Here is a 12,873-nt window from a genome sequence, read left to right as displayed (position 1 = left end):
ATCAGGGTACGATCACCAGTTATTCTGGCCAAACGATTTCACTCTCTCCTAATTCCATAACACCTACTGTCTGCTAATAATGCTTTGTTTGTTTTTACTATACGCTAGCTACATGTAATCTCCTGAACTTTCGAAATGGAAGAAGACCCAGCAAGATCAGATGCTGAATTTGATGATTATAGTGTTGAATTCCTCCAGGGCATAGTCGACGAGAACACGTAAATTTAGAGCCTAAATAATAAACCTCAGTAAGGCTGTAGAGGATTTGGAATTCGAAAATTTCATGCTGGACCGTTACATAAAGCGATTTAACATAAAACTAGACCTTCATGAAGACCGTAGGAAATTTACTTCAAGGCTTATTGCATTTAAGAGGTCGCATCTGGAGTTGTCCGTTCGAGTCGCAATAGATCAAGGATCAGAAATGTCGTCCCAGATAGAGCTTTGCGATTGAACCCGGAACAGAAATGCACAATCGCCAAAGCTGAAATAGAGAATTTCAGTCAAGAATTAATAACATTTAAACGAAACGCCGATACCACCTTGGATGACTATCGAGTAGAGTAGTGATGATTTGGCGATCCTAACGACTAGGCCCTATGTGATGAAGCAGAGCTGGAACTCAAACAAATTGAGCAACTCAAATACAACTACCAAAAATTTACAAGAAAAAAAAGCTATCAACCTCAAAACTTGGTGATAACGGCTGAAAAAATAACTCGATTTATGGAAGAAGTTTTGAGATCCCAGGTATTTTAAAACCATCTCCTTTCGATAAAATTTCCTTTTTGTCCATAGGATACATTAGTAGACAAATATCGTCTAAATAACTCAACACTTCGCTTTCAACGCAGAAAGCTCCTCTCTCAACAGAAACAGAAGGAGGAAATGGGCGAAGTTTTACACGAGGTTGATTTTGAACAGCTGAAGATCGAAAACGCCCAATTTCTGGAGATAATCGATGGGAAGAATCAGGAGTTACTACGACTCAAACTCACGGCCGGTAGAGTTACACAGGCCTCAAATGCCTTAAAGGTATTCCTTAACCGTAGTTTACCTCTACACCTTCAGCGCAAACTAGCTCAACTGAACCAGGACTCAATAATGCTGCAAAATGAGATTAAAAATCGTGAAGAGATAGTTGCAAAGACAACATTGGAGACAACAAAGGTGATTAGGGTAGGTTTGGAGTAGTAACACCTAAAATTGAGGCGTGTTGCAGGAGAAACAGAAAATTGAAGCACAAATAACTCATCTGAACCAGTTGATGGAGGACTACCGTGTGCCACCCGTCATGGATTACGTGAATAGCGTGCGCGAAATACGACTGCTTAAACGAAAGGCGAAAGTTCAGAGCAGGAAACTGGATATTGCAAAGGCAAGTTTCATTTACAAAGTCTGGTTTAAAAATTACCTTTCAAAAGGACTGATTTTTGGTTGATAAAATCTGGTTGCCTAATCGCTAACTCTGTCATTATGAACTGCAGTATGAAAGATAAGATTTGAACAAGTCGAACTACCCAACTGACTTTGTTAACTCTGACTAGGCTTTAATGCTTTATGTTTATCAACTCAGTTAATGCATTTTTATTATTAGAAATCAAGTAAAAACAGACTTAGGAAAGTTGTCTCAAGAAACAAATTTGTACCTTTAAATAATTGTTAATGTAACCTATCATTAAACCCTGCCCTAACAATACAAGCCAGCTTTCCGCTTCTTTAGGTAAACAATCCAACCCCAGCTACCACCGCTTCTATTTCACTTTTATTTCCCGATCCTCTATTCCACCTTGCATACGTTTACATGATTGTTTGATGCTTGGCTCCAGAAAAGGTGACAATTATCTATCAAAAACTGGCGTTGTCATCAGAGAAATACAGAGGGTGAGGCAGTGCCTTTCCCCCTCCTCCCCACACTCTAAAGTACAAATTCTCCCACGAATCAGTCTTCCTTCCCGCCAGTTCTCTGGTCTTGACCATTTTTGAAAAAATACTTTTTTCTTGTACACCTTCCAGCTTTATCGTGCAAAGAGCTCTCAGTTGCAATTGTTTTGCTTTCGGAAATTGAGCAAGGCCTAGAGAACACACATACACACACAACAAGCACGGTATTGTGGAAATGAAGTGCTGTATGACTAAAAAAGTGAGACAGTGGATTGCTTACCAATAACCAATGTCACTTTTATTAATTTGGCCAACATTATGACAATGCGAAAATCACAGGTCACTTGGTGTGTAAACAATCCATCCAAACGACCCGTCTGTATTACGTAGAGGAAGTGAACCACAAGGTGTCCCAATTTTCCAATCTCATTGCTTTCGATGTCAATAGCGTTACGCAGTTCTCCATTATCAAGAATAGAAGGCATCCAACAAAGAGATGCATATGCCTTCCAGTCGTGCGTCAATAAAATCGGTCCTACGATGGACTTCCCAATACCATGGCTTCTTACTGCACCATACAACGAATTTTGCAGGAATGTTATGCAGTTTCTTCGATGCTGAGTGGAGCTCTGACACTCGTATCGCATCCATCAGATTCAACTGACACTTCGTGATGTGGGCGCAAAGCTTTTGCCTTCCTGATAATAGTTCTCCCCAATTTAGCGAATCCGTGTCAGTATCACAAAGCCACAATCCACGAGAATACAACACTTTTAAATAAGGAGATTGAATGATCAACCACCCATTTTTAATAATTTTACTAAAACCCTACTTCATTCCCCTTTTCTTCATTCTAGACGAATCTCGACCGACATCGACGTATTTGGCAACAACTTCAGAAAACAAACACTCTCCAGCCCTATTAGACGACCAAATAAAAAGTAGCACTGCTCCCTTTTTCATTGTCTTATTCAAAGTAGCAAAGTCAAAAGAAAAAAAACAGGGATAAATAAGCGGACGTTAGGTAAAGGAAAGTCCACCGAACCAAGAAAAGTCAGATGAGCCGCGAGAAGCCGATGAAACCTCTTTGGACTTCTAGAGAAAATCACCGAAAGTGAAAACAAAACAAACACTTACCTCTGGGGGTGGTTTAGATCTTTTCCTGACAGCAGGTGTCACATGAGGCGGGGGTCGAACTTGGGATAGGGAAAAAGGAAGAAGGCCGAAAATTAATGTTTTCTTAGCCTTTTCTGCCTCCCTTCCCTCTAACCCCTTCGAAACCGGAATCAGGGCAAGAAATCCGAGATTGGAAAACTCCTCGGACTTGCCTTCTCCCACCTGATCTGCGGAGGCGATTGTGGAAGTCACTGGAAGCAGGGCAGCATAAAGAACAGCAGTCGTTCGCACAGCATGACCGATCCCAATATTTAGGGGTTCCGAGGACATCTCCAGATCAAAGGGATCTACTGCGGCCTCAAGACGTTTTAAGAGATCCTGTCCAATCTCAGCCATATCCTCCACGGTGGGGGAATTGACGTTTGAAGGCCGTTTTTCTGTACTAGTGAGAGGCCAAACCAACAAACGGAGGATGAATCGGACATCAAATAAGAGCTGCAAAGCTTGAGGTTGTGTCAGCTTGCCCTCCTGGTCCTCTACCAACCGACGGTATGTGTTTAAAAGACCTTCAGCAAGCTTTTGACCGAACGATTGGCCAAGAAAACCTCTAAAACAAGGGAAACTTGTAGAAAATCTCATATTTACCGAGGAAGAGTATGAACGCTGAGAGTTGTCAAGCTCCGTGCTATGGTGAATAGAGTCTCCTGAAGTGGCCAGGAGGGATGGGAGGGGACTCTCAACCGTACAACTGCTGCCGATGAGTCAGTATCTTGTGGGGAAGACTTCAACATGATCTCACACCATTGCTAGAGAGGGAGGCTGTAAGAAAAGCACGATAATAAGATCGCTTACAGAGGTGATGGCGACTAATTTTGCGTCACTGGCACTAGAAGCATTGCAGACAGAGGAGAGTGATTGAAAAAGGTTCTCCAGAGCTGGAGATTCGACGGTTACGCGTAAAATAGCAGTAAGACTCAAACGCGCGGCGATGGAGCGAAGACTTCGACTAGTAGAGAGCCAGGCTTGACGCAGTTTTGACACATCCGTCCATGGAGTGAACCTATGTGGCAGAAATCGAGTTTGACAAGTCGCATTATGCTGTGTCGATTTGCGTTCGCATCTAGCAGTACACGTAATCTCACTACAGATTTCAACTGTCCAATTCAAAGTGTAAAACTCAACATGCAAACGCTTACTTCAATCCGAAATAACGCGATAAGTAACCGAGGCATTATTGCCAACTCAAGTTGCGACTTTTAAATCAAGGTGCACAGCTTTGCTTGGAACTCTAGCCGAAGCCGATCTAAGCTTCACAGGTGAATTTCAAGGTCCTGGAAAGGGTTGGTGAAAAGTTTAAATTCAGTTTAATGAAGCCTTGAAGGCTAATATCCTTCAAACCCCACGTTCATTGGGCATTAACCATTCACTTAAGCAATCAAAGGGAGCGGAAGTCTGTCGCAATCGCTTCCACTTACAAAGATTCTTATTGTTGCTGTTGCTGTAGTAGCTACGAGCTATTTTAAAAGATGATATCATAAAACAGAAATGCATTCCGACATCCTATCGCCTCCTAAGTTTCATAATCTCCCTGGAAGGAGGACTAAGTATTCGATTCTCTTTGGTAAAAACTAGAGATGAATATCGTCACTTGCTAAAACGAAGTAATCTCCACAGCTTAACCACAAAGTCAGGTCGTTGATCCTTAGCTTCAGCCAGATTGACTAATAACCCTTTTAAGTATCAATATGTATTATATATATATACCCCGCAAAATACGACTTACGAAGGGCTCTTTGCTTCCTCAGCTAGCAATCGTGCAGTTGCCGTGACAACAGTAGCTCCAAGCGCGGGATAGACGTCAAGGAGGCAGAAACAGGCCCGCGCTACGCAGAAGGCACCACGAGCCCCACCCTGCGGTGGCAGTTCGTTGGAGACGCGCCGAGCCAGATTACAGCATCGCTCCAAGAGCTCCTCGACAGAGGATAGAAGAACTTTCCACGTGGTGACGTCCTCAGAAGCCGAGGTGGCAACGATCTCGCAGAGACGGTTATTGAATGTGCTACAAATTCTGATTAAATGGAATTATAGGGAGGTCTTTTATCATTAGCATCGGTGACGGAGCCTACTACGTTTAGATCTTGCTAAACATGCCTTCTGCTTTTAGCTATTCCATAAAACTGTTGTTAGTAGTGCTGCAAAGACCACTAAAATTTAACTGGGCCTATTCTTGTAATTGCTTCCAGTCTTTCCTACTTCTAATGACATCTATGATGTTTCAGGCACAGTATCAGTTCTAGCTTTGTGAGATTTTTCAAAACGATTATAAGAATAACTGTTTTAAAAGAAGTCACAAGGCAAACGGAAATTTGCCAGCATACATGTCTTTTCAGCCTCCCACAAATTACCCTTCTATATCCTCATCTCCGCCGTCTTCCTGTAGGTCTAAAAAAACGTCATTTATAAACTCGTGTACCTTGAGATGTTCGCAGTGCTAACACCAGTTGTTTAACCCACTCCAAACGAACAATAAGCCAGACTTTTGTGACTAGATGTCATACCGAAATGCTATAGAGCAAAGACTTCGATTGTGCATGGCAAAATCTACAAAGATTCATAAAAGAGCCACCGAAACTCCAGTCTCAAGATCCGTATAGCGATTAGTGATGAAATGGGACTAAATTTCAACGAATTACAATGATATATTGGATTTTGAAGGTCATCCATGAGCTGGATACATCCCCATGTTGCAATAAACTGAGGAAAATACCCGCCTAGGTAGACAAAAGATGGAAATGAAGTTGGAAAAAGGTATGAATGTACAACAATTACTTGAAACTACGTTAAATTGTGAGCTTTATTCAATGGCCTTAACATTATTACCAATGCTCCTACAAAAAACCGATTAAAAAATAAAAAATCTCCGTTACGAAAAGCCGAGCAGCCTTCAGCGGAATGGTGCAAGTGAATCTCTACGACATAGCTCGCACCAAAGACTATCATTGAAATCAAATGTCGTCTCGATCTCGTGTAAAAAACCATCGTATAATCCACGCTCCTGGCTTGCAAGTGATTTTAAAATCTAATGACCGAGGCGGAAGAACAACCACATTGAGCGCCGAGGATAGTGCCCAACAAGAAGGACCTATTGAAAGGAAGGGAATTTGACCTTGAGAACATTCAAAATACTCCCTATTTCAGCTACCCTGGTGATATCACGGAACTGTTTTTGCTACCTATCGCACTCATCTCCCAACCATTCTTTACTCTGATTATATACCTGACTACAGGGATAACCCATGCGCAACGCTATGTTAGCAATAATAAAGCAACTTTCAGTAATACCTCAAAAGCTTACAATCAGGCCAATCGACTGTTCTTTAAGCAAAATAGTAGGAAAAAAAGCGTCATTTGCAAATGGATAAATTGTCAAGATTCACAACGATGTTAGTAAAACCATACCGACTTTTACAACTACCCCCAAATCTTCCCAAATTTTTGAGCTACTTGTAATGTCTTTGGGAGTAAACTTAAGTTTTTCGATGTCAAGACAGGAATTCGTAGGATAATAAACGTATATCTAGGCCTCTGTTCTCGTGCTTGTAGATTAAGGAGTAAGCGGTCTCATTTTATCTCTCGTGAATCGAATTACATTGACGCTTGCATTCGTCTGCAGTACCATAACTCAACTGCGAGATCAAGCTCATTCGAACAGCGTACCGTTTCAACTGGGGTGTGACGAGACGCCTTTTTAGGTTAATTTCATGTCGACTAGCACAGACGGTTTCGCTCATTGTCCCTCCCTCTCCTTTACGACAGTCGAATAAGGCGTAAGTGGCAGCAGCGCTTTCCAGGAGTCGACTCAACCGCCATCGTAGGGGACCTGGGAGTTGGCTGGAAGCATCCTGGGTGGCTGACGGACGTGGAAGGAGGTCCTTTCGACCCACAAGACAGGCAAAGTAGGCCATCACCAGGTCCTGTGGACAAATGTCCAAATGATCGACGGGGTCGTCCAGTGATGACAGAAGTTGATTCTTTTCCTCTTGGTAGTAATTTGACAGATCGGTGGAATTAGAGCTCTGTGACCATACAAACGACGCCAAATCCAGTTCTGATGACATTTCCTCCTTGTCTAAAGGCTGAATTTGGCATTAAAAGAGCAATCATATTTGTGTCGTCAACCATAAGCAGAAGTAGCTATTTCTTTAAATATTTCGACATCGAATAATGGTTTGTAACTCAACTTCAGTGCCACGGTTAACGATATGAGAAAGTACACTGCCGTAGTCAATATATCCGGAGAATAGTTGGTTAAAACGTAAACGTTAAAACAAAATTGACGCTTGTCCTCCTGCAGTCTTAATGGTCCATTGGCCAAACCCGCATTTCTTTGCTAAGATTTCGCTCGCTTTTCCGTAAATTAAGCTAAAAATCCCCACTTTACACCTCATTCAGATCATGAGCGATAAATTAACTACTCGATTTCATAAACAGTTTAGTGTCCCTGCATCATCAAGACAATGTTGGCTAGAACGAAGAGGCATAAAACAACCACCTTTTACGCTTCACTTGAATAAAAGCCTTACCATCTCCCGTTTCTTGATCAAGTTGAAGCGAAATATATCGTGTACACACGAAAGGATTTTTAAAGCTGTCTTAAATCTGCTTCCGTATAAAAACAGAATTCCATCTATTGTACGGTAATGTTCACGACTTTGCATCAATCATATCTACTCTCACAATACAAGGTATTCAAAGAAGATACTTAAATATAATTTGTTGTTGGGGCCCAAAATTAGGCTGCTAACCAATCAAAGTTGACAAAATATTAAACCAACGAGAAATCTAGGCTCACCACTGGTATTTCATCCGATGAAGTTTGGTGAGACTTATCCTCCATCTGGTCAAGTGATTTGGCCAGGGAAAGTAAGGCCGTCTCAAAGTCTGTGAAGATCTCGTTGAGAGTGGATTTCAGCAAAGCCTGCAACGAAGAAAGTCAAATCAGTTATAGTTGAAGAGTTAGTTCATAAAAATTGAACCAATTTCCCTGATCCCGATGAGCTACGAGCAAAAGGGTACCAAAAGCGGTAATCGTAAAAGGCTGAAAGTTGTCTTTCGTTGAAAATCACGTCATATCGCTAAAACTATCCCTCTACCACTATCGCTTTCACTCTCCAAGCTTTAAAAGCTTAGGAAAACGTGATGACGTTGTGTAAGTGATTATGGGCCTATAATTGCGATAGTTTGATGCGAGACCCACGAGTTTTCTTATTAAGAGGCTATGTCGTTTTCTTTCAACTAAACGACGCCAAGCGTTAAAATACTACGAAAACTGTAGAAAACACCTAAAATGAATATCGTCCCAACTCCGATCATTCTTTGACAATCTTATCCTATGCGCAGTACAGTGTCAACTCAAACGGTACTAAAGGGGTAAGAAAAAAGTAGAATGAGAAGCTAAAATCGTCTGATCTATCTATAAATCCGGAAATATTAATTTCGCTACCATATTTGTGCACAGCCGTAGGCATGCATTTTACTTTGATGTGTCGTCATTCTTGTGCTCAGTGATGATGGGCAAGTTGACAGAGTTCTGCCTTCTCTTCACCTCAGACTGTTTTTATTCTTTTGTGACCCTTAAAAGTGCTTTTATCCCAAATTGGAAGGGTATTAAACCCAGTCTTACAGATAATTTTAAAGCGACCATGAATACATTCGACATAAAGCTACCGCAAACAGAAGAATCTCAAGTTCATACAAATATTTCCGGCTTATAACAGCAGAAATCAGTCCAACACGCATCGAAAAAGAAGTGTGAAGGCGAAAAATCACCATAAGAATACAAAATTCCAAAAAAGGTGTTTCAAAACCGAGCATGCTTCACGAAGTCAACACATCGATGGACCAATGACCGACCAAGAATGCATAGACAAAGAAACAGGAATAGGCTTCAGAGCAATAACTTCTATTGAACCAGAACCCACTTCAAGATGCTGGAGGAAGGGAGGTTGGAAGAGGTCAGCCCAAAGGTCAACACGACGCCCCAGAGGGTGAGGAGCAGAACTGCTGTCGTCAACATGACCAGAAGAGGTGGGAAGGCTGGAGAGCAAAGTGTGCCGGGCGTCCACAAGGTCGGTGATATCAACGAGGTGTGAGGAGAGGACGGTGGAGAGTTGTTGTTGGCTGAAGCCCAGGGTTCTATGGCGACGTAGACACAAAGAAAGGCTATTTTACTAAAAGTTTTACCCATCTCCAAGACGCTATGTTTAGTCAAATTAGACGGCTGAATTCCAACCAATTCGCAAGTCGATTTGATTTCTGTTAAAATGAAAAAACCTCAAAATAAGATTTCGATATAAAGAATTCGTCCTTTTGGTGATGTAGCTTAAGCAACAAGTAGGTGTTTCAAAACCCCTCTGAGTTGGTTATCTTAAAAGTTGGACAGCTTATGCTTATGTTCACCTTCTGACTTATTTCTTCACCAAAAAAAATAGCAGATAAAAACTGACCGTCATCTAATTACACCATCCAGAGTGCAACAACTCTTGCTATTAAACAAATAAAGTACCGTGGATACTTCCGAAAAATACTAGGGATTTTGGTAAATGGGATGGAAAAGCCAGTTCTGCCCTCCCAATCAACAAGTAAGGAGACACAAAGAGCCTCGAATCTGTAGAAACAAATCACATACGATTGCCACCACTCCTTGAACGGATCCGTCAAATCTTCTACGGACAGCGGACAGGCACGAATGCCACTGGGCTGGGTGTCGAAGTTCTTCTCTTCTGATGGACCGGAGGTGGGTGATTTCAGCTGGTGTGTTTGGGCCGGCGCCTGAGTTACGTGGTAGTAGGCGATGTTTTCTGGCAGGTACTCGAACAAATTCTCGCCACTGAACCAAGCGGTTTCTAGGGTTGATAGAGTGTAGAGAGACGACCCAGTATTGCTCACTAAATAATGACGATATATTCCTCATCCCGACCCCGTTTAACAGTCTGGTTTTCTACACATTTGTGCCCCCCATTTTGACACAACTGTCGACAAAAAATACACCAAAAAGATGTAGCCAAGCAAAATAGACGAAATTAGGGATGGGATGCTTTGTTGCGTAACACTGCAGCGCTATAGAGGATAACCTAAAATGAGCATCTATCAAATTGTTCCGAGCACTCATTGCCCACAAAATACGGTCAATTAATTACGGCGGCTGCCACAAAAAAAATGAGCTAATAAACAAAGGAACAAGCCCGCAGTCAAGTTACTAGATGCTTAGATTCATGCGCAGAAATGATCGTGTTTTGAAAGATACGTAGTTTCAGCCGTTTCGACTATCCGTTTATCGTTTATTGTTTAACCACCATGACCAAAACTACTGACCACATCCTTTCGTCATAGTTCCACGTTCGATCAACCAACTACGATGAAATGGACGGGAGCCTATAGCTAAGTTGCCAAAAGTGAAGTTGATAGATCAACTTAGATAACGTCACTCAAACAAACTAAATTCCTACAAATCACGCTAGAAAGTCTCATAATGGTTTAAGGCTTAAGAGATCAAATCCTTCTCACAGGCTAATTTAACGAGAAAAATCAAATAAATTTAGATTTCCACCCAAAGGGCTGCCTACCACGAGGACACCACTTTGACATCTGTTCCAGCAACGTAGCAATTTGACCCTTGGGCAGAAAGAGCTTGGTTACAGCCTCGGAGGTCTGTGTAAAGAGACGCACCACCGTAGATAGACGCTGGTCAACCCCGATGTTCATTCGTCCTTTGGAGACCTCGTCAACACCCAGAATACAACTCAGTGCTGTCTGAAAGGTAAAAGTTTTGTACTAATTTTGAGAAAAAAACGCAAAACTTACCGTACGACCGGAGAGAAATTCGTCCAAAGCAGTACGCATCGTCTGATCTTCCAGCACGAGTAGGGCAGTGAGTGCTTGAGCCAGGATCTATTTAGGAGGGGAAAAATCACTTAATTTCCCACATAGCACACCGAAGATTTTGTAACCATTCCAATCTGACTGATTTTGACGGTAAGTCTGATAATATACAGATAGCGTCGCGGGATATGCTCGACAAATTTTCTACGTCACTAAGGATCACAACGCTTACTGGTTGGTATAGCGACATTTGTTTGATTGGCAAATCTGAATACATTAGTTGTATGTTTCTCTCGTGATTCGGTTTCCAGACTGGTGCCACGAGACCCCACTCTAGCTTAATCCTTCTGTGCTGAGACAAAGCTACCTCCCAGCTTCTTGTGCCCTGTAACGCTTTGGAGAAAGAATCTGGAGTAACATAGGCGGGATGTGCTATCGGAAGCTGCTTTTGAAGACCCATGACAAAGAGGGCTATAAAAACATCGGGTTATGAGAGGCACCTCAATAAGGAGTTTTGTAAAATGGTCACAATCAGAGCGTTGTTTACAAAGCTTATATGAGAACGCCAAATTGTGGACACAACATAAAGAACTGATGCCCTAGTCTATTGCAAGAAGCTGAGAATAACCTAGACAAGTAGTTGGACAGTCCTGAAATAATTAAAGACGGATTTGGTTCTGATTAAGCGAGTGGTTCCATAAAAGGTAGTATGTTAGTAGCATGTCTAACATCATCCCACTATCACGTATAGCAAATAAACCTCTGTTATTTATTCTAAAACTCTAATTATGTGATATGCTTGAGAGCAGCTTTGACGATGAGCCCAAGCGATCTGAAATGAGTATCACAGGTGTTTCCATATTACAGCGCACCAGTACTTTGTAGGCAGTAATTATTAAAAGGCCGGCTGCTAATAGCCGAACGGGAATTATTTAAAAAAGTGTGGAGATTTACAACAATGTGGTCACTGAAAACTCAAACGATTTATGTCCAGAGCAACAAAAAAACGGCCGAAAAAGAGACAGCTATTCACGAGCGAAGAGCAACGTTTGGCGTAGTGGCGCTGCGAAAGAATAGAGGAATGAAACTACAAAGGCTTGCAGCAGAATAACCGAAGTGAGACTGGTTCCGTTAATGTGTAAAGCAGAGGAACATAATTTCCTCAATAGAAATAATATCACTAGGAAATAAAAAGGGGGAAGTGTGATTATATATACTCGAACAAGGAAAGACGCAAACTCACCTCGTCGGAGACAGTCGGAAGTGCGAGTTGTTTGCGGCAAGCTGAGGCGATAGTATTCTCAATGTCATCCAGAGCTGCCCACTGACGTTTAACCAACACACGTGGATTCACGTGAGCAGCCATTGCCTCTCCCGTGAGATGCATCTTCACTGAGAGGTGGCGTCCAAGAAGGAAGAATTCCACCGCTCCTGTGTAGTCCATCTCGTCCAGAGCCGACCAAATCTAAAGTCGAACAAATAGAGGTTTAAAAACCCGAGAAAAGACGATTTATTTTCAAATAACGTCCCTTCTTACCATTTCGGGAATGTCAAGGAGGAGTTTCAGTTGAGATGCAATCAACTTCTTGGGATTGCCTGAATGTTGACGCTTTGACCAACTGTAGAAGCAAAAATTGAGGTGCTGGAAAGACCTACGATATATTTGCCGGCGCAAAGGATTCATATGAGCAGCACTTTTCCAATGCTTGGAGTTTTTCTGTTATCTAAAGAGGATGAATCAGAAAAAAGGAAAGACATACGCTGTTGCTGAATTCTTTCATGCAGAGAATATTGTCAGAAGCCTCGATGACATCACGATGGCGTTCACCAACGAGAAAGCGGAGTTCCATCTTCTTGCTTTCGACGTCGTTTCTAAGCTGATTCTTAGAGGAAAGTGAATAGAGAACACTAACCTGATTTCTATGCAGATACGTCGTACCTCATCAGCGGTATGTTTTTCAAATATTTCCGTCACGGAAGCTTCCATCTCAA

General features: G+C 42.0%; 2 protein-coding genes across 2 annotated transcripts; one reads left to right on the top strand and one right to left on the bottom strand. All coding sequences in view use genetic code 11, as the record gives it.

Moving 5' to 3' along the window:
* Nucleotides 1-135: 135 nt before the first annotated feature.
* Nucleotides 136-1,441, top strand: EGR_02020 (Coiled-coil domain-containing protein; the record flags this gene model as incomplete). The annotated part of the gene is made up of 7 exons (XM_024491269.1): nucleotides 136-218; nucleotides 250-338; nucleotides 374-558; nucleotides 595-750; nucleotides 799-1,035; nucleotides 1,072-1,179; nucleotides 1,223-1,441. The coding sequence occupies 7 exons, from the start codon at nucleotides 136-138 to the stop codon at nucleotides 1,439-1,441; spliced, it is 1,077 nt and encodes a 358-aa protein (XP_024354412.1).
* Nucleotides 1,442-2,904: 1,463 nt separating this feature from the next.
* Nucleotides 2,905-12,868, bottom strand: EGR_02019 (Conserved oligomeric Golgi complex subunit; the record flags this gene model as incomplete). Its single annotated transcript, XM_024491268.1, has 17 exons — nucleotides 2,905-2,979; nucleotides 3,022-3,607; nucleotides 3,646-3,806; nucleotides 3,853-4,060; nucleotides 4,784-5,068; nucleotides 5,406-5,442; nucleotides 6,650-7,136; nucleotides 7,853-7,978; nucleotides 8,982-9,195; nucleotides 9,689-9,947; nucleotides 10,626-10,812; nucleotides 10,864-10,950; nucleotides 12,125-12,346; nucleotides 12,419-12,500; nucleotides 12,538-12,605; nucleotides 12,642-12,764; nucleotides 12,821-12,868. The coding sequence occupies 17 exons, from the start codon at nucleotides 12,866-12,868 to the stop codon at nucleotides 2,905-2,907; spliced, it is 3,255 nt and encodes a 1,084-aa protein (XP_024354411.1).
* Between the last annotated feature and the right edge of the window lie 5 nt (nucleotides 12,869-12,873).

Source organism: Echinococcus granulosus, assembly GCF_000524195.1.
Source record: "Echinococcus granulosus chromosome Unknown EG_S00008, whole genome shotgun sequence".
Lineage (NCBI taxonomy): Eukaryota > Metazoa > Platyhelminthes > Cestoda > Cyclophyllidea > Taeniidae > Echinococcus > Echinococcus granulosus.
The sequence above is the reverse complement of the archived record's forward strand: the minus strand, read 5'-3'. Positions and strand labels throughout refer to the sequence as shown.